Source organism: Actinia tenebrosa, unplaced genomic scaffold (genome assembly GCF_029948245.1).
Source record: "Actinia tenebrosa isolate PJP-AT-01 unplaced genomic scaffold, QUT_ActTen_1.0 PGA_scaffold4__44_contigs__length_22323623, whole genome shotgun sequence".
NCBI lineage: Eukaryota > Metazoa > Cnidaria > Anthozoa > Actiniaria > Actiniidae > Actinia > Actinia tenebrosa.
The window spans coordinates 2734384-2756392 of record NW_028292581.1 but is presented as its reverse complement, the minus strand read 5'-3'; the positions used below and the strand labels follow the sequence as shown (position 1 = coordinate 2756392).

General features: G+C 37.6%; 3 protein-coding genes across 3 annotated transcripts; 2 read left to right on the top strand and 1 right to left on the bottom strand.

Moving 5' to 3' along the window:
* The first annotated feature begins 963 nt into the window (after nt 1–963).
* Nucleotides 964–6147, top strand: LOC116301808 (metabotropic glutamate receptor 3-like). The gene is made up of 2 exons (XM_031710926.2): nt 964–1261; nt 1573–6147. The coding sequence occupies exon 2, from the start codon at nt 1626–1628 to the stop codon at nt 4812–4814; it is 3189 nt and encodes a 1062-aa protein (XP_031566786.1). The 5' UTR covers nt 964–1261; nt 1573–1625; the 3' UTR covers nt 4815–6147.
* Nucleotides 6148–10291: 4144 nt separating this feature from the next.
* Nucleotides 10292–15703, top strand: LOC116301807 (uncharacterized). Its single transcript, XM_031710925.2, has 3 exons — nt 10292–10510; nt 14052–14300; nt 14962–15703. Exons 1-3 carry the CDS (start codon nt 10432–10434, stop codon nt 15297–15299), a joined length of 666 nt encoding a protein of 221 aa, XP_031566785.1. The 5' UTR covers nt 10292–10431; the 3' UTR covers nt 15300–15703.
* A 2031-nt stretch (nt 15704–17734) lies between these two features.
* On the bottom strand, nt 17735–19805 carry LOC116301795 (potassium channel subfamily K member 9-like). The gene is made up of 2 exons (XM_031710913.1): nt 19420–19805; nt 17735–19296 (listed from the first exon to the last, which is right to left on the bottom strand). The coding sequence occupies exons 1-2, from the start codon at nt 19721–19723 to the stop codon at nt 18704–18706; spliced, it is 897 nt and encodes a 298-aa protein (XP_031566773.1). The 5' UTR covers nt 19724–19805; the 3' UTR covers nt 17735–18703.
* Nucleotides 19806–22009: the final 2204 nt, after the last annotated feature.

Genomic DNA, 22009 nt, shown 5'->3' with positions numbered 1-22009 from the left:
ACTCTCTCGTTATGCTCTGAACTTGATTACCCAACCACTCATTTATTCACCTGCCGGGCCACCACGCTCAGATCTAAATTATGAGTATTTGCCAAGGGATCTTGAGTTTAAGATTATACTTAAGCATTCATAGCTGTAGTTGGTAATTCTGCGTGTTCAACAACGTACAAGACCACTCTCTCGTTATGCTTTGAACTTGATTACCCAACCACTCATTTATTCACCTGCCGGGCCACCACGCTCAGATCTATATTATGAGTATTTGCCAGGGGATCCTTAGTTTAAAATTATACATAGGTATTCATAACTTGATAATTCTGTGTGTTCCACAACGTACACACTCTCAAAAAAACAAAACAAAACAAAAATTCACCTGCCGGACCTTCACGCTCATTCTCTACTCTAGTAATGAGTATTCTCTAGGGTTTTGAATATAAGGTTTTAATCTAGAGTTTTCTAATCTTAATTACAAGGGTTGGTATATTAACGAAGTTTTGCCTTAGGAGATCTTAGCAAGATAGCCCAAGGCAAAAACACGGTGAGAAACATAAAACTAAGGAAAAATAACATGGAATTTATAGATGTTTAAATCATTATATTTAGAATAAAAGTAGCCAAAGGAAAAATCCCGGAAATTTTGGCATTAAAAAAAGACGAGACAAGAGATTAACTAATTCATTCTATTGGTTTTTCCCAACGAGGTTTGAGAATGCCTCCTCGGTGCATCAAAGTAATCATAATCTTGGAAACATCAAATGAAGGCGTTTTTGAAAATGTTCAATAATTTATGATTATAATAAAAACGTTTTGTATTATTGATGATGAACAAACGGAAAGAGTTAAAGCAGACCGAAAACCTAGGCTTTTGATTAAGTCTGCCAAACGACGGATTTTTCGTTTGGTTTCCCATTAATTGATGAAAATTTATTTTTCGATATATTTTTAAAGTTCAGAATAGGAGCTTTCGGTAAGTTTGATTAGACGTGTTCATCGATTCTACTTACTAAGAATCTCCTTTTATTGAGTTCTAACACAGCAGAAACGGATAGATTAATCATAACACGGCATTCACGAACGTTTACAAAAACGTTTGAATGCGAGCTGCTTGTACACCAATCATCTTTCGCCATAAATGAAAACGCGTCGACTGATAAATAAGACTAATTATTTCATGAAAGTGGTGGGATTCGAAGGGGTGTCATTACCGGCTGAAGGGAAGGCAAAGACTAAAAACCGGGCTTTTGGACCCAATCAAACTATGGTAAGTCAAATAAGTCTTAATCAAACAGAAAAAAATTGGTTTTATAAGCAGTATTTGTGCATTTCGGTGCTTACGCCACTCACGTTTAGCGGACGCTTTTCTCGCTTTTAAAATGTTGCAAAAAATAATTAAACTCATTAACTTCTTTCGCTTTTCTCGCCCTAGTGACAAACGTTTTTGAATTTCAAGCCGGGTACTTTTTATGTGGAATATTAATGATGTATAATTTGCATAGGCGAGATTAACAGTTTCCACCACTAAACTAGAATCATTAGCATCATGCCTATGCACAGAATTGATTCTTTTCGCAGGTGATTTTGTCTTTACTACAGTAGTGGTCGCTGAAGAACTTCATCAACGAATAATGATCACGCTTCATTTGATCATTCTAAATGCCATTTTCGTGTACGTCTCGCCAGTTAACTCCTTGATTAATACAACTATTATTGACGAAGAAGTATCTGTTTATCAACCAGCAGACGTCATTCTTGGTGGACTTTTTCCCGTTCATTCATCACGACTAGGAGGAAAATGCGGAGATTTAGACATGGAAAGCATTGCGCTTATCGAGGCCATGATTTACACGACTGATAGGGTAAATAGAGAATCTTTAATACCTTGGAATTTAACTCTGGGTTACGATATCCGAGACACTTGCAATCTCGTAGCAGTTTCTTTGAAACGAACTTTAGATTTTCTGTCAGAGAAGAAATACTCGATTACCGATGGCGATTTGGAGCGATGTGGAAGCAATGGCCGACAATCCTGTGATGGCAAACTCGTATCTGTGATTGGTGCTGGACGAAATGAAATTTCTGTGGCTGTTAACAAAGTTTTGAGCGTTTTTGAAATTCCTCAGATCGGCTATGCATCGACTTCGGGGATTTTGAGTGACAAGTCAAGGTTTCCTTCTTTCTCAAGAACAGTTGTTCCTGGATCACATCGACCAAAAGTCATGTCAAAAGTCGTAGCTCACTTCGGATGGACGTACGTTGCTTTGGTGACTTCTAATGATCCCCATTGGAGATCTCTGTCAATTAAATTTAAAAACCTCGCACACTCCAAGGGAATTTGCATCGGAATAGAAGAAACTTTACCAAACAATTCCTCTGCAAAAGAAATGCAGTCTATTATTGCCAGAATCAAGTCGAAAGAGAAATTAAAAATCATTCTGTTATTTACTTCACCTCTTGATACAAATAACATTATCATTAGAGCAGATACTGCGAAAATGACAGGAAGGGTTTGGGTGGCAAGCGAAGTTTTGGCCGGTTCTTCCAGTGTCATGTCGGAGCATGCGAGCGTTACGCAAGGAATGTTGGTCATCGCGAATAAACTGGATTCAGTAGCTGAGTTTGCGAAATACTTTGAAAACTTAAATCCTGCTCAAAACACGAGAAATCCTTGGCTTAGGAATCTGTGGGAAAAGGTCTTTGACTGCTCCTTCATGGAGACTAATAAAAAGATGTGCAAGGGCACGGAGAAAATGAATGGGATACGTCACATGCTGTCGTTTTCACACGTCAATCACGTGATAGATGCTATTATGGCCGTGTGTCACGTGATCAAGAGGATCTGTAAAGAATTTATTCATGTAAATGATACTCGTGGCAAAGAAAAGTGCCTTAACGAACTAACTAAAACCAAAGTATTATCAGAAATGTTTCTGGGGCCCTTCGTATTTCAGAGTTTGTCAAATCGAAAAGTTTATCTCGATTCAAACGGCGATGCTGTTAGCTCTTACAGAATTGAAAATCTCCAGATAAGTTTTCAAGGAGCGAAATTCCAAACCATTGGAATGTACTCTGGTAATACCCTTGACATCGAAAAGAACCAAATACAGTGGCCAAACAAAAGCATCACGCAACCATTCGGAAAGTGCAGTTTCCCATGCAACGCCGGCAGCTATAGAATCCATGTAGGATCAAGATGCTGCTGGAAATGTGCTAAGTGTCCTGTAGGTTCCATAAGCAAAAATGGCCTCAAATGTACTGCGTGCCAAAGTGGCTTCACTTCCAATGAAAATAACACTTCATGCAGAAAGATCATGCATGATTTCTTTGGCTGGGGTACAAAAGAAGCGGATGCAATCATCGCTGTTTCTATAATATCCTTTGTGCTGTCCCTGACAGTATACGTCACACTCATTATATACAAGACAACGCCCATAGTAAGTGGTCTTGGAAGCGATACAAATTTTCGTCTCTTGTGGAGCATTAGCTTCGGGGTGCTGGTTCCATTTGCATACATAGGGTTACCATCTGACAACATGTGCAAGATACAGTCGGTTCTCTTTGGCACCAGTTTGACGTTCACCATGTCATTAGTTCTGGCAAAAGCCAAGCAGTTGACTTCCAAACGAAAGAAACTTGCATCAAGATGGTTGGTACGGATTAACAGTCAAAGTCAATTCATCTTTTCTTTATTTCTGACCATCGTAGAACTCTTCATTTGTATACTTTGGATCATAAACAAGCCACCAAGTGCACAGATTAGAGAGGAGAGCGCTGGTAGAAGCATAGTCGTGTGCGACAACACTACTTCAGCCTGGTACGCCTTGTCTGCTTTCCATATACTTGTCATAAGCATAGCTTGCACATACTTGTCTTATAGCGTCAGAAAGCGTCTGGTCAATTATTCCGAGGCGAAGTACATATTGTATGGTATGATTGCATTTTACACGATATGGGTAATCTTAACCGCAGTTCTCTATGGAACACCAGTTGGTCTACACGATGTCGCCATCAACTGTTTAGCGATTATAGCATCACAGTTGATCTTTTTGGTATTCATATTCTTTCCAAAACTGTATATCGTCTTTTTCAAATCAAAGCTCAACAAGGATGCCGTATTTTATGCGTTGATTTCCGCTGACCACGAAATCGAATGCGCATGTAAAGATTCAAAGGAGAAGCTAGAAGCTGAGCAACCGTCAACTAGACCTCATTCTTTAAGTTTCAGAGAAGTTAGCTCCAGGGAATTTCCAAGTGATTTGAGTCTGGAAACCAAAACCTTTCGCCCATCTTTGTTGAAGAAGCTTTCAGCGTGGCCTTGTTGCGCGTGCTTACAGCGTGACAGCACGTCGGCCGCGGATTTTTCCGATTCTCGTGAGAATGTCAACAATCGTCTAGCTCTAAATTCGTATCCTTTACCAATCATATCGATAGAAGAGGGATCAAGAAGTCAAACAAGTGACCCAGGGTATAACGTCAGGGATGATGTAATTACAAACTATCCTACAGATCGTTGCAATTGTGACTTCCATCCCCCCGAAGACCATGAATACCAGGCAGAGAATATAGTAAGTCTGACAGCAGCAGAGGATCGAGGGGCGATTCGAGGGGCTAAGATCTGGAACAAACAAAACGGGTCGAGTGAAGACAAACTTGGAAAACGAAGATCTCGTTGTGATAATGGTGCTCCATGCGAGAAGCCAGAGGAGAAGCGTATTTCCAGATTGATTATGAAAGGTGGACATATTCAAGAGGATAATTGTCTTGAGGGGGCAGTGATCACAAACGAACACGGTCGTATTTCCGAGAGTACACTGTGAAACACCTTGGATAGACAGACAATTTAGAACAAACTGAGAATTGGACAGACGTAATAGACACAGCGGTAATAGACACAGCGGTACGTCTGCAAGCAGGACACACAGCAAAAGCAAGCACGAGGAGCGCCGCATTCATTACACCCTGTCAGATGAGAACCGCGAAGAAGGCCAGAATGAAAAGTAACCCCCTCTCCCCTCCATTGAAAAAAAAAAAAGTTTGAAGAAACGCAGGAACGATTGCTAGACAGCATGCTCGAAGCTAAGTATCGCGACTAAAGAAAAGTTCAATTTGATTACAACCTATGCCATACCGCAATTTGAAGCTTTACGCTGCTATAAGTGTTTGATGTTTTGTTCACATTGTTTATATTTGATGTTACTTCACCCTGCAGCTTCTGCAGTCACGACAGATCAACTTTTGCTCCATAAAATTAACTTTAAAAAAAATTCCGTTCTGTCTGTAATAAAAACTAATCTCATTACCGCTTGCGTGGGAGGTAATGAAATAATCGAATGTGATAGAAAGCATGAGAGTTGGTGCGCACTTGTGATCTAGCCCATTAAACCATATATCATAAAATGCGCAAACTCCTTATGTAGAAAACTCGCAATATTAGACATTCTGAGCTCGAGCGAAAACTGGGTCGAGTTGGTATTGCAGTGTAATTTAGAGCTGTTTTAGGGGACGAAATGGCCGCCATCTTGGAAATATGTCCCTTTAAAACCGCCTCAAAAATGCACTGCAATCCCAACTTAAACCCAGTTTTTTCTCAACCTTGGAAAGGTTAATAGACCCCTTGCACTCATTACCAATCTTGGGATCAAAACGAAAGAATTTCCTTCTCTTGAGGATGAAATCGTTTTTTAATATCTTTCATTGTCTTGACCTCCAAGTAGGGATTCAATGCAGGGGGTCTATGCGGACGTGCCGTGACCGTGACGGTGTTCCCAAGCATTTTCTTACCAAACACTTATCTCGAGCGCGCTGTGCGGGTTGAACTCACTACGCTTTCATTTGTATTTCGTAATTTTAATAACTTTTTAGCACTGGTTTCAGAGTTTTCTTGTATTAACATTATTATTATTTCTTTATTTTGAATGTGTATATTTTAGCTAGTGTAGATATTTTTTGAAATTTGTAAAGCGCTTATGGACTCTAAGGAATAAGCGCTATATAAATAAATTATTATTATCATTGTTATTATTACGTGATTTTTTATAACGTGACCGTGCCGCGCACCGTGCAGTGCCGTGCCGTGCCGTGCCGTTTCACAGACATACCATATGCTGTCATGAAAAGTATGCGAAGAAAATAAATTCAATGCTCTCAAAACAGGATGCCCTTTCTATAACCGAATCGCTATAAATGTAAGAACACTCATGCTTCTACAACTGACCGTCAAAAATAGTGCTCAGATGTTATCGAACCCTGGAGCAACCCGGCTGCTTCACGTCAAGGCACTAGGGCTAGCTCACATATCGAATTGAAATTTGGCTTAGTTAGGTCTTGCGGAGGGAAGAATACCGGAGAGCCCGGAGAAATCAAGAGAGACACACTGCACATTTACTTGTGACCGGTCGTCATAATTCTTTTAGCAAGGGAAACTATAAGTTGATTGACGACAAAAACAAAAAACAAAACAAAACAAACAAAAGCGCCCATTCGTCTAAAGTCGCAAAAACAAAAAAGCGCTCTAAAAATCATACCTGCTCAAGAGTTCAACGAGTTTTCTCTTAAAGCAAGTCTCCAATGAGAGCCCGAACGAGATAAAATATGGGTGGAAATAAAGGAATTAAAGTGAAACAAATACAGACCAGTAGATCTCGGCGCGAAATGCACTGCGTGTCAAAATAAGAATTTCTTTGTTATGATTTAGAAACCATTTGTGGATTGAATATTCAGTCTATACATCAGTTGGGTTTTGACGTCAACCTTTAATTTTTCATTGCATCTCGGCATGCTCTGATTGATGAATGAAAGCGCCGTGAAATAGACTTAAAGGGGATGTTAACAGTGCAGTGGCTCATTCAATAAAACTAAACTAAATAGGAAAAACACCGGCCAGACTGTTACGCATGTGCACATATAAATCCTTTCTGATAAAATAAGTGGCGAGATGATCAGTTCGTAGCTAAAGTCAATTACTTGTGTCTTTCGCGTATCGTAATGAATGTTCTGGTTGAGTGATAGCAACTATATATTAGGCCCCGTCCACACTATGCCGGATAAATTTGAATCCGAATTTTTATTTATTCGGTTATGCCTACCGTCCACACTAGTCCGGGCGAATCCGGAACAATTCTTAACCAAAACGAATTTTTTCGAATACGATCTCCAGAGTGGAACAATTTGAAAACGCCGGCTAGCCGTATTAGTGTGGACGGAGAACATTTCGTATCCGAAATTTTTCGAATACGGTAACGTCATGATTGTCATGGGAACATGGCGGGAAGACTAAAAATTCACCGCAGGCTCAATTTCAGCTTCGATACACATGCTCAGATGTTCAATGAAGCGTTTTTGCCGCCTCTGATCAGACTAGTGCGGACGCGAAACATTTTATCCGTTTACATGTGTGGACGGAAAACTTTTTTTTCAGTTTCGGTGTGAAAGTTGCGGATTCAAATTTATCCAGCATAGGATATTTATCCGCCTTAGTCACTAAATATAGCTACTATTTGTCAATGTCAACTTTGTTTTTATTTCATGGTTTTACTGCATGCGCTCTACAACGCTAGATAGATTGAAAATAGAAAGTTAACAGTTAACACCTCATTCTATTTGTTCCTCCAATAGAGCTTTCATTTTTTATCAGTTTATTATATTTTCCCGCTTAATTTTTCCAAAAAAGCTAATCCCACGCCCACCAAGGAAATGGACTGACTTAGGATTATCTAGAGAATCAATAGAATCTAGATTTTGAAAAACCTCTCACAAAAAAAAAAAAAAAAAAAAACGTACGTGAGAGAAATGAGAGCGAAAACTGGAACTAAAACCTGCAGCAGGCGGCGTTGAGTTTCATGTGTATTGAAGTATATGACAAAACCATCGAAACTTCATCCCTCTTGAAAGCAGTTTATAAAATAAATTTACTCGCTCGACGGTGGACAGGTTGATAAGAAAAGAGGAAATGATAAGTAGCGTTATTGATTAAAGTATCCTAATATACTTGAAGCGATAAGGTATCCAAAACACGACCCTTCAAAAACCAGTTCTACACAAGCATCTCGGAGCCAGCAAAGTAAATCTTAAGCCATCTGTTTCTGGTGAGTTAATTGTGATAATGTTTCAAACTCTCCGATCCAGACATGAGGCGAGAGCGGTCCGGGTTCGAGCCCCAACTCAGGCTAGATCATATGCGAGTTGAGTTTGTTTTGTGTCGTTCTCACCCCTGCCATGAGGGTTTTCTCCTGGTTTTCCGGTTTTTCTCCCTCCGTAAAAATCAACTTGTGAGTTGAGTGTTGTATGTCGTAAATATAGAATGTAGTGGTAGTGCGTGTGGAGGGAACCTCACGAAAGAGCCCCGCATGGGGACTGGTGGTTGTAAAATATAAGTATAAGTACTAGATGTTTAATCTTTATCTTCGTTCATTCCCTATTCCTGCTTTAGCCGACGAAAAATTCCGAATGATATTTTATTTGGTTTAGAGTGCACTAATTTACGAAGGGTTTTCATGCTGCCTTAAGGGTGCGCTATTCCAAACAAATTCACTGTTATTTTTATTCCTTCCTGCATTCTATTTTGATATTTCATTCCTTTTCCCTATAGTTTTCAACTTATAAAAAGGTTTTAAAAAGGCTCTCTAATAAATAAAGAGTACTATTGTATTTTTAATGGCCGCTTGCTTCATTTTGCACCTTCATTTCTTATGAAGATGAAAACAGTAAAATAAAAAACATTAAAAAAACCATAGCTTTTTTTTTACAAGATTTTTAATACCATAGATAAAATCATTGAAGCCTTGGCTTTATCTCATATTTAAGATTGGTATCATTAATTCCATAATCAGTCATTCAGGAGCCAAGGGTTTCGTATTAATGTCATGACTAAACGCCTGTGTAGATTAAATAGAGCGGTGCTTAAGGCATTTTTCATGAGTTCTCACTCTTATTTGTAATCAAGCTCAAAAGTAACTAAAAGCCGAATTTTCTATTTAAGCAAACAAGAGGCCTTTTCCCGCCTTTACCGATAGCGGTAGTCGCCGTACGCGGCGCCAAATTGGCGCGCTTGCCTTAAATTACTCGGGCAAGTGACACTCTTTGCTAAAAACAACGCGTTTGCTGTCCAAAAACGGATTGCTTCATAACCAAAGCTGTCTAAGAAAGAGTTCATAGTTAATGTATAAGTTTGAACACTGTATCTACGAAGCAATTAATAATACCTGGGATGACGGTGTATTGAAGGAAAAAGATTAATAAAATCTATAAAGGAATAAATTAATAACTTGAGAGAATTAGTGGGGAAAAAACAAAAACAAGAAAAAAATAAAAATAAAAATAAAGTCTTAAAATTTCCTTTCGTTTGACGGGAAAAGGGCAACGAATTCGAGTTATCATTGGGAGAGATTTTTTCGCCTGCTCAAGATCTTTGAGAGTTCGACCGGAGATCCATTGAACATTTATCGAATTCGACCGGAGATTCATTGAACATTTATCGAATCTTGACATTTGTGGAATAGCTTTCCTGTTTAAACACTAACACCCGGAAAACATATTGAAACTTGACCAAATCAAACTCCAAGTCCTCTATCGCTTTTTACTCATCTTTCTTGTCTGAAAGTGCTTTACTCGGTTAAGCATTTTAGATTCTTGTTTTCTGACAATTTACCTATTAGGACTGCTTGAGTTGGCGCCTGGTTGGCGGAAGAACAGGTCTACATTATCATATTAAGAACTGTTCTAAAAACACTAAAAACGGTAGCTCAACCCACGGCAGAAACTACTCCTGACACTTATAATAACTAGTTAGTTCTATGACAAATAACGAGTGAATATCTCTTAAATTTACTGGTTGCCAATGTTTACACAGAACTTTGAAGACTCAAGTTTAGGGTATTCGCATCAATTATCAGTAGTAAGTCAAATGTTGTAGCATTTAATAAACATCGGTTGTCTATGGCTTCTCGTTGATTATAAATATTCTGCTTACTGAAACTAAAAGAAAAAGGGAATACAGGGAAAAAATGAAATTAGGCTTACGATCTTTATCTTTTTATCTCATAATATTTCCTGAAAAAAAAGAATAAAAAACTCGCACAACAATTAAAGTCATTTTAAAATTCTCTTGAAAAATGGTAGTTAATATCAAAACTTTGAAATGGTTTTACTCTCCGTTGAGAAATCTTACTACAATTACTAATCCAACTGCTAAATAACAGCCCCGCTACGGAACGGCTGTGACCAATACGGTAATCACTCATTCACATCCCGCAAGGAGCCAATCAAATCCGTTTGATCTAATTTCATCCACTACAAAATACAATAGCCGTATAACAGGAAAGTCTTAAGGCAATGCGCTACCAAAGTGGGCATTTATACCAACTCTTTTAGCTCTCTCATGTAGACTTCTTTTTGGTCTCTTATAAGTTCTTTTTTTGTTCTGCTACTGCGGGAGGTATGAAGAGACGCGGTCTGGTATTAATACTCACAGCTTCCACTTGGCTTCTAGTGCTACGCAATTCAGCCTGTGCATCAAGTAAGTTTGCGTTTTCTAACCACACTTGTAAATACTACTTGATAGTCAAGTTTGAAAAATACTCAAATGCTTATTTATCATATACTTCTTTAAACTTATTAGAGTACTACATTAAAAATTTCTCAGCCTAGTTTTCTGCTTTTATTCTGCCGCAGCGTCTTTAACAAATTTTCACTATGCGTTCATATCTGCGTGGATTTTTCTCCAGTTGATCGAATTGAAAGCCAGTTGTTTATACGATGCGATAAGCTCCGATAAGAACTAATCCAGTTATTGTTTTCAAACTGCCGGAATGAGGCTAAGGAAACGCAGAGTACTGAAATAAAACAATCATATGTCTCTCACACCGATTCAAATCCCATCTTGCTTAATAAATACAAGCTATTACGTCGTATGAATAGAAAAACACCCATTTCTTATCAAAACGTTGGCATTTTTGATCCTAATCTTTTTGTGGTTTTTTAGAGTGTGATAAAATTTTACAAAGTGCAGTTAATAGTTTGAATAACGCAATGCTTCGTCGATAAATTTGCCCTGATCTGCTTTAGTCGGACGTAACCATAACAACCATGTGGGTCTAACTTCAAGCCGTTATCTGGAGCCGTGCTGGCGAACCTTTAACAGAAGCACCTTTTATTTCTAAGTGTTTTAACTATACTATTAATAGCTTAATATCATTCAAAAAAGCGCCGAAATCAATAATTAACAATAGAATTGTAACTTTTGAATTGAAATTTCTAACACCACGTTCACATTACCGCGTTAGAGATGAAAACTCTCTTCCTCCCCCTCTCCCTGGGGAAGCCATTTTTATCCTTACCCAAGTTTCACACTGCGGAATGAGTTACTTCCAAAGATCATAAACAAGTGCGTTATCTGAAAAAAAAGGTCTCACATAATTCTAATTCTATTTTGAATTTTGAAGTGTTCATAGTATAATATCATGAAACTGAGAGGTATTATATCTACATTAAAGTATTTGCCCTTCGCTTCCTCTTTTAATGCAACTGGCTCCTGAAAGCTTCATTGCCAAGCCATCTGGGTCTCGACGACTCGCTAATAAATATACACTCGGGTTTTTTTCTTTCTTTGCCTTTGTTTTTGTTTTAGTTAGTGAAATGCATGCACAATACTAAAATTCAAATCGGGCTGGGACAACATTTTCTCAGTATTGTTATCGCCTTCACAATAATAACCGTTTATACTGATAGTAGTCTAATAAAAAACTGCAATGTTTCTTAAAAAAGATGCGAGTGATTTTGCTGGTCGGGTCTTGCAAAGATATTATAAAAAGCCTACTTTGTCGAGACAAAAAAAATCAAAATTTTGTTCGAACATTTTTGCCTGATTCAAGCGGTTCGTTCTAATGATATGCATTTTCTGTTGGTACATCCTAGTCATATACAAGGAAGGAAAGCCGCTGATTCTATATTCTTTGTTATTTCACTTTTTCTTTTCCATTAGGAACTAACATTCTTTTATTATACAGGATAGAATGATCACACAATTGTTTCTCGTGACACACCACTGAATGATTCCACGAGGCACTTGTGTTTCCATTGTTCAAACACCGAGCCTCCAGGCGATTTTTATGTATCAAGAAAATACCAGTTACGAGTGGGATATTCCATGGAGAAACCATCGCATGTTCATTTTATCGTATATAATATAAACGTCTAGCGTCTGATGGGTAGAAGTGAAATAACTTGTTTATTCTAGCCTTTTCCAGTTTAAGTGTCTATGACACCTAAATCAATATTTCCAGCATTGATTCTATATAAAGTATATCCATCAACCAGTGTGGCAGAGTGAAGTGTATTCTTTGATTCTTTGTTTATCTATTTATGCTAATAGGTTTGTGTTTCGCACATGTAATATTTGTCAGAAAGAAAGAAAGAAAGAAAGAAAGAAAGAAAGAAAGAAAGAATGAAAGAAAGAATGAATGAAAGAAAGAAAGAATGAATGAATGAATGAATGAAAGAAAGAAAGAAAGAAAGAAAGGAAGAAAGAAAGAAAGAAAGAGTTAAATGGTAAAAATATTTTTATATGATTTGAGCGATGCATCTTGTAGATATCAAGGTTTTATACTTCCAATATATGTTAATGAGTGTGATGTCACAGGAGGCATTATTAAATATACAAACATTTTATAGGGCAGTAAAATATCCTATTTAAAACATCGATGTCTTCTCAGGGTTTATAGAAAGGTTATTATTTTCTCATAGTAATCAGTATTTCAATTTAAAAATGATGACAATAAACTCAAATGCCTACTATGACAACCCACTCATTACTTATATTGGAAGTATAAACCTTGATATCTCCAAGATGCATCACTCAAATCATATAAAGATAATTTACCATTCAACTATTTACTTCATGTAGAATCCATGCTGAAAATATTGATTTAGGTGTTATATGCACTTTAAGTAGACAATGCGCGCCTGGTAAATTCCTTTGTTTTGGCGCCAAAATATTTTTCGCAGCGCACAATAAAAGCTTTCAGTATTCTGACCACCGGTAAACAGGAAAAAAGCCATTTCACTGGCTCAGAACATCAAGTCCGCCATTGGCAATCAAATTTGGTGCACTAGAGAGGTAGATTTCTAGCACGCATGTGATGAAACGTAGCTTGCGCACGGTTACACGGTGCAGTTTCGTTGCCGGGACAACGTATTACGATAGCTACACATTAGAACTTTTCTAAGACGGTGAACATTGGGTGCATTGGGAGCTTTGGTACAAACACGTCTTTTGAGTCCAATATCATTCCGTCATGAACTGCTAGTGTCATCGTTTTGGTGAATTCAAAGTCGCTTCTGCGTGGTACGTTACATAACGACCTCAACTTTTCCCACAACACCTTTGTGCAAAAGGTTGCATGCCAAATAGGGCCCTTTGCAACAAACAGTCAAGTGCTGATATATCACTTTGATAACGAATCAATTCAGCTCAAGGTCCCTTGAGGAAAGCTCTGCTGGTGGCAAACAAACTTTAAATTGCTTCGTATCTTAAAATCGAAAGTATATATCTTATAAGGGAATAAAGGTTTTGAACATGGCATTAGTTATCAAGCTAAAGCTATTTAAATAAAGGAAGTCCGAATTTTTTGCCGACCAGTAACAGTCATGTGACTATTTCCTTCGAATGGATGGCTTTGCACCACCACGTGACGGCAGCCATGTTAGATAGCAGGAACAATACAATCGTTGTACATAAGAAACAATTCGATTCTCGAGAGCAAAGGCATCTTATTGTTCTGCCATCTAACCACAGGCAGTCCAAGCGGTATTATGGGCGTCGGCAAGTGATGGTGCAAAGCCTCTATAGATCGTTTTCTCAAGGTTGCGTGCGTATCCAACTAATATATGCAAATATATGATAATCCTCATTATAAAGCTCCTGTTCTGGAGTCGTGGCCCGTCAAGTTCCTTGAATTTGGATGCGCACGCAGCTATTGTCGTGTCACATTCACTTTACGTATATATGGTTTGTAAGAAAATGGATTGTTCTAAATAACACTATTTTTGAATACTGACAGCCAAACTCCAATGTCTGTGCACCGAGTGTCCAAAAGCTGTGTGTACCTCACACTATGGCTGTTACATCGACGTCAAAGAAAAAAGAATAAATACTACGCATGCGCGGCAGAAGATCACTTATGGCTGTATTGAGGAGTATAATATTACAATTTGTAAGCGGCATGAATGGGACGCCATAAAACGAACTCGAAAACTCCCAATTTGTTGCAGTGATGAAGACCTCTGCAATATGCCCTTACTTCTAAAAGGTATGTCTATTAAAATTATCAGTCCCTGTCAACTCGAGAGACGCGTTTCCTTGAATCTCTCTTTCCTCAATAGCTAATTAACTTCAAATTTATTCGTACAATTCACCGATCCCGAATTCAGTGTTATAGCTAAATTGTGCAGTAGATTTTTTGACATTTATTTTAGTCGAGTTTCATTTCCTGAACGAGAAAGTTTGAAAAACCGAAAGCCACAATTGCCCGTTGTCTTGTCCTTTTGTATAGCCCCTATGCAAGACTCAAGTAAATTGATGGGCGACCCTCTATTAAGCGGCCACTCTTAACTTGAATAGGTGTAATCTAGAGCAGAAACACTCTTTAGGACTTTGGTAGTTGGCGCTTTTTACAGTGGTATAAATTAGTGCACAAATATCATTTTGCACTTTGACAATAGAACCCTTCACAGTTCCCTGCGCCATCTTGAAAGGTATAGCCGTGCCTTTGCATCGAAGCGAGACGAACGGTGAGCTTGCAATGATAGAGACCTTTTTTAACACCTTGAACAATTATTCACATGTCTCTATCATGTGAAAAAGGCACGGCTATCTTTCAAGATGGCGCAGGGAACTGTAAAGGGGACTATTGTCTTTAAATAGTCCGTTTAATAAATGTTTTGACATAATAGTATTTCAATTTCTTGCAGATGTAATTGAAAGAAAACACAAGAGCAAACAGGCATACTGGAAAAGAAGACAGAGACTTCGTGACAACAACAAACAACCTTGTCCTGAAGTTGAGCCTGCAATCCAATTAGCCAGCGTAATATTACCCAGCATCCTCATCGCAGTTGTATTTTTGATTTCGTTTCTTCTTTTCGCGGAGCTAATTCGACATCGCAAGCTTTACGTCTGTGAAAAATCACCCGAGAATCAAATCTCCCCCAAAAGTAAATGCAAATGTACTAATCAAGAATTATCCTATGATTTGACTTCGGACACTAGTTCAAGCTTGACTCTGTCGTCATTATTGGCGAAATACTGAATGTAAAATTTATTTTATTTCATTTTAGAAATATGTGAATAATTGTCCAAGGTGTTAAAGAAGGTCTTTATCATTGTAAGCTCATCGTTCGTCTCGCTAGGCACGGCTATCTTTCAAGATGGCGCAGGGAACTGTGAAGGGGACTATTGTTACTGGCCGGTTTAGACATTAATTTTAGGGAGGGGAGATGATGAAAATAGGGGATTTACGTCCATGACAGAAAGGTGACAGAAAGTAAGTGTACACAAGGAAAACCAGTAAGGACCAACAGTGAATGACAGAGCATAACGAATGAAGATCCACTAACTATACATGCAATTTAGCATGATGCTGAATAAGGTCTTATAACATGTTATAAGATGAGAATATGTGGTAGCACTTATGAAATACAAGATATAGAAATATAGATAAGTTATAGTGCTTGGGAACGAGGTTAATCCGGGCGAAAGTCCCCTGGAAAATAAATTCGGTATAATTCATTTCCGCCCTCGCTGGGAATCGAACCCACGACCTTCGAAGGTCTTATAAGTTTGTGCGAGCGGCAATAAGTACAAACAGTGGAAAAAAGGGACAGCAATACTTGAATATCAGAGCGTTTTACATTATGGGACACTGTTTTAGGGGGCGCTTAATTACTTATATGGCGTCTATTTTGTTTGCTGATAGTGAAAAGTGAAAGAGAAGTGATAGGAAACTGAGTTAATTTTCGAATTTATTTCCTTTCTTAATGCATGCATATGAAATGTCCGACTGATCGATGAAGCGTCCCTCAAAACACCACCATATAATGCGAAGCATTTCTACAGCTCTGGGCCCAGTTGTTCAAAGCCCGATTAGTGCTAATCCTGGGTTATCTCTTAATATGACCTATAGAGTTCATCCTGGATTAGCGCTAATCCAGCTTTGAACAACCCGGCCCTGCAAAGGCTAAGACTAAGGGTGGCCTTATAAGCCACTTAAAACAAGGAAGGTGCCGGAAGGTGATTATTTGGACATCAAGGTCTTTTTTGAATTCGATAAATAGGACGCACTGTTGTCTAGCTTGGGTACAAACAACACTATATAAAGCAACGTGAATTGTACCCAAGCTATAGACCACAAGGCACTAGTTTGCTATCTTAAAAAGCTGTATGGTATGAATGCCTCGATTTTCACCAGTCTCCTCCTTCAACCTTCTCATAAAAATAAGTTCCATAATCGGCACCACAAATTTGATACTAATAAGTGAAATATCCCAAAAGCAATACAACGTCTCAGTACAATGACTTGATTTTTAGTCGTAGCAATTAAATACATGGAAATGATTTTCTACTAAGTTGCCTATTTCTATAGCTGCACTCGCCTATACCTCAGTGACTTAGAATACAACTGAAACACGAGTGATTTGTCCAAGAACTATGAACTATTCTCAATATATCATTCTAAAAAGCAGACTTAAATTCTACTGACGCATTTGTCAGACAGATTGTTAATAGCAATAAAAACCTACTATATTACGATTAAGAGTAAGACTTGCGCACTGTGTGCCGGCCTACATGGTAGTTTTCCACTTGTGTGAACTAAACCCTACTAACGTACTGTTCTGAAAATTTCAAAAAATCGACTCACAGTTTTGAGAAATATTTACAAAGTTTTCGATCGTTAAAGTAGGGACTTGATTGTTATGTGCTTGCTTTATCAAGATTATATACAGATTATATTTGATTATATACAGATCATAACTGATTATGTATACAGATTTTAGAAAACTCATTAATAATTCATGAAGAAAACACAATAGAAATCATGACCATGAAGGAGGTTTTATATCTGATATAGATTCGTCTTCATTTGCATAAACTTTAACTTGGATTTTCTCTATCAAACTTGGTTCATTTCGTAAAGAATTCTGTACAATATGAGAACATACATCATGAGTTTTCTAAGCCGTTCAATAAACTCGCAGATCGTGTTTTATCGGGTCTAAAACCACTCGGCTACGCCTCGTGTTTTATACCCGATAAAACACTCCTGCTCGTTTATTAAACAGTACATAATTGATTATATACAGATTATAATTGATTATATGCAGATAATTGATTACATACAGATCATAATTGATTATATGCAGGTAATTGATTACATACAGATCATAGTTGATTATATGCAGATTATAACTGATTACATATACAGATCTAGATTTGATCACATACAGATTATAATTGTTTATATACAGATCTAGATTTGATTTTTTACCACAATTGTAAATTTTCTCGCGCGCTGATTGGTTAAAAAACGTCGTAAATAAGAGGCCATACCAACAAATGGCGTCATGCAAGATTTCGTGCAGTCTATTTCCTAGAGTTTTGTGAGTTTTGTAGTAAAAAACAAATTTACGATGGTTTAGCGTGGTATGTCCTCTTATTTACCACGATATGACGCCAAACGTTGGTCAAAATTAGTTATGGACCCACTCGGCTTACGCCTCGTGAGTCCATAACATTTTGACCAACTTTTGACGTCATATCGTGGTAAATAAGAGGACATACCACGCTCAACCATCGTAAATTTGTTAAATATACAGATCTAGAATTAGAGACAATCAGATATTCCGCGTCTCTAAGACTTTGATAACTTCTAGATTTGCAGTGGGGTTTTGGGCAATCCTCGTGGCACAAAAATAAACTTAGACCAACTGCGGAAAATAAGGTTCCATAACCATTTTAAATTACTCCTGGCCTTGATTGATGGACGCAGAATAATCATCGGCTTTTGCATTGATACCATTCATTATTAATGTCACAAATGACATTTCTGGTCCAGGTTGGTTTAAAATTTCGAAACTAACCAAAATTGGTCAGTGGTCCCAAAACACCTGTTAGTCCTGTGGCACTCCCTAGCACACGAATTCTAACTCACCGGCTCCGGTTGTCAGTCATGCAGATAAATTCAAGTTTATGTGATTGCAAATAAGCTTTTTACTGATACGGAGTCCACCTTGAATTATAGGAATCCAAGGGGGCAAACGTAAAAAATTTATAAAGCATAGAGTAGCAGGAGTGCGTCCAAATAATTTGAAGTCTTAGTGTTTCACATATTGTTCCAACTACCAGAAAAATCAATTGCTTTTTAGGACCGAGTGTGCTCCTCATTGAAAAGCGTAAACTTATAGAAATCGACATCCTAACACCTGTACGGTCTATGAATTTTTCAAAGGAATTCAAGATGGCCGCTGTATCGCTAAAAAGGCTTATTGGATGGGTAGTGTTCTTGTGGTCTCATATTTTCTGATTGTAAATGATTGGAAAACTTTTAGCTCTTGCAAAAGTTCTAAAGGTATATGACCCCTTCTTCATACTTAATAGACTCCAAATGCAAATTTAATTTTCTGGACATTTCATTAATACTAAAAGTACAAAGTGTTCTTAAAAACTTGCTTTGGTTGCCATTTCTTGATCCGTATTAGAACTGACTGGAACAGGATTTTCCTGTCCCTCCGTGTTACAATCGCTAATGCATGAATTCCGCTTGCGAAGAATTTCCAACATAAACATTATGGAGTTGAGAAAACAGGATACGATAGTCAAGTTGATCAGTAACAACGGCAAGTTAAAGAGAAGTAGTGCCGTCATGGAAGCGTCACTTACGTTATTTTTACTTATAGTCTCTCTAAAATCAAGAATGTAGTCTCCGAAACCTATGGTGGACAGGGTGACGAACGACGCATAGATTCCTTCGAAATAACCAGTTTGATTGAGCGTTACATAAAGTTCTGCGCCGTATGCATGAAGAGCAATGAATGCTGCGAACGAAAACACGACACATTTAAAATGAAGGTTTTTCGTTTCTTGTTTTTGTAGAAAGCGTCTTTCGAAGAAGATAATGAGCTTCTTAACAACGTCGTGCATGAGCTCGCCAGTTGTTTTGAGGGTTACCATGGTGAAGGGTAAGCCAATCACAGCAAAGAAAATGAATACCATTTGTCCCGTTAAGGTTCGAGGGGTCAAGTCACCAAAACCTGTTAACAAACAGGAAACAAAAATACGAATAAAAATACAATTGCATATCTGAATCAAAACAAAATGAAAACAGCTACGTTAAAATACATTTGCCTTGCCAGTAAAAAAAAAAAATATCTTACCAATCGTAGTCAAAGACTGAATGACAAAATCAACAGTTTTCCAATACTTCCAGTCCGGTCTTTCTCTAACCTTCACCGCGCCAGAAATTTTGTTGACCAAAGCATCAAAATGTTCCTCGGAGATATTGGCTCCAAGAAGCCTAGAAATATTGTTTTTGACCTCTTCTAGCATTCTGTTAGCAACTACAGTGTTCGGTTCACCTGTCTGTTCAATGATCATAAATACTGCAGACCAGATCAAGACGTACGCTGTTAAAGCTACTAATCTCTGGAACGCCTTTCTCTTCAAGCTGTATTCAGTCATGATAAAATGTAAACACGACCAAGATTCGAAAACCTTGTTTGAGAAACGTCCTGTAAAACCGTTAAACGGAACGGAGCGGGTAAAAAACTAAGTATAGAGTGTAATGAGAATGGGTCCATAAGATTGATGAAACTGTCATTAACATAAATATGTATTATAAGATTGTTATGGTAATAAATGAGATATCTCTAAGGAAGCCGCGATAAAAATTAAAACACTTGAGGCATTATTTTTCATTTGAATGATAAGTCAGTTTCTGTCGTAGCTCAGCATGAAAGTGACTTCTATTTATTCATAACTACGGGTTCAATAAAGTCGTTCATTTATTTTTCATTATCATCGACCACTCTTTTATATTGCCTTGAAACGAAGAGGTCTAACTAGGCACGAAAAAAACACACAAACAATATAAACTTATATTTCAATAAAACAGTCACCTGAAAAGCTCCAATGCGAAGACCGGCAAGGATTATGGGGAGATATATTTTTTGCATGTTTTCAACTGCTTGATAACTATTACTGATCTAGTGGACTTGAGATCTTTTGCCAGTTACAGACTTTTACTCCTTTAGAGCATCCTTAGTTTGTTTAGTTTAGTTTAGAACTATTTCGCGCTATATACACATGTCTACATGTATAATCAATTTTCAAGGTAAATTAATTATGTAAATAAATAAATTATAAGAAAATTACAAGAAGGAAGAAGAAAAAAAGGAAAAGAAGAAGAAAACTATAAATATCAGTGTGTAGAACTGGAGAGCTAGAGTAGCTTAAAAGTTTTCGAGCTAGTTCAAGCTGCAGTTTGCATCAAAAGCATTACTTATTGACCATGAAATGTTTTCCATGATTCTCATCAATCTTAAAATCTCTCGCTTTTAGTTCGTATTAGTGAATAATGCGTCAGAGCAAAAAAAAAAAAAAAAAAAAAAAAAAAAACTAATAAAAAGCACTAATTCAATATTTGTTGTCAAGAAAACTTGAAAGAAATGAAAAGATCAAATGAATTGACGATTCAAACTAAGAACACAATTTTTGAAATACAAAGACAAAGTTTATTATCTTCGTATTTACGTTGTCTCTGGATGAAGGGCAGGTGTTATGAGCAAATAATAAGATTTTTTATGTGCTTTTTAAAACTCATAAGAATAAAACCTTTACGAATCTGAAACTGAATATCAGCCAAAGAAACAGTATGGGGATACTGAACTAGATGGATTACACGAGCGATGCTCATTTATTCTCGTTTTTCACACTGCTATATGTTAGAAGCAATAGAAGACGTTCAAAACATTAAAACTAAGAACGCCCTGAACAGCAATTGGCGAGAATCAATTTGCGATTTGTGACGGAAAAGAAAAAAAAGCCCCACGCTTTTATATAACTTGGAAATATATGTAAAAAAGCAATAGAAGACGTTAAACAAACGCCCTGAACAGCAATTGGCGAGAGTCAATTGGCGAGTTGTGACGAAAAGGGAAAAAACCCGCGATTTTATTTACCTCGGGCATTCCTAAAATAGGATACCCAAATAAAAACCGTAATCTAACGCTTACCTATATTTATACTATTGTGATTTTTGTCAACTGTACTGATTTTACTGTCATTGAAAACGATCACGAGTTGGAACTTCAAATAAGTGCCACCCGGTTAGCTCAGTTGGTAAGAGCGTCGGTCTGTTGTGCGGGAGGTCGTGGTTCAAGCCTCGGCCGGACCAACACTCAGGGTCTTAAAATAACTGAGGAGAAGGTGCTGCCTTTGTAATAATATCTGCAAATGGTTAGACCTTCAAGTTTTCTCGGACAAGGACTTTAAACCGTAGGCCCTGTCTCCTAACCCTTCCTAACCTACAGTAAAAATGGGGGACATAAAAGAACCACTGAGGACGTAAAAAGAAACCCTGGCAGTGACCACCCTCAGTGCCTACACTTCATACTAACCATCTCTCATGCTTGTAAATTGCATAAAGCAATCTGTCATTCACAACTCCATGTAAAGCGCCTTTGATTATATCCACATATTAAAGGGCGCTATATAAATCATAAATCATTATCATAATCATAATCATAAGTGGGATCGGTTCAAAACTTCACTCAGTGTAATCTTTTAAGTCTATAAATATCACGGGAAACATTAACTAAAGTCGGACTGATTTGCGTAGTCATTTACTTTGTTATTCTCTCATTCTTTCTACGTGTGAGACTGAGCTATGTGAAAGATTGGACTGGCAACAACTTCTGGTTCAAAAGAAGAAGTATGAAACATTTACTATAAGGTCATTTGTGCAGT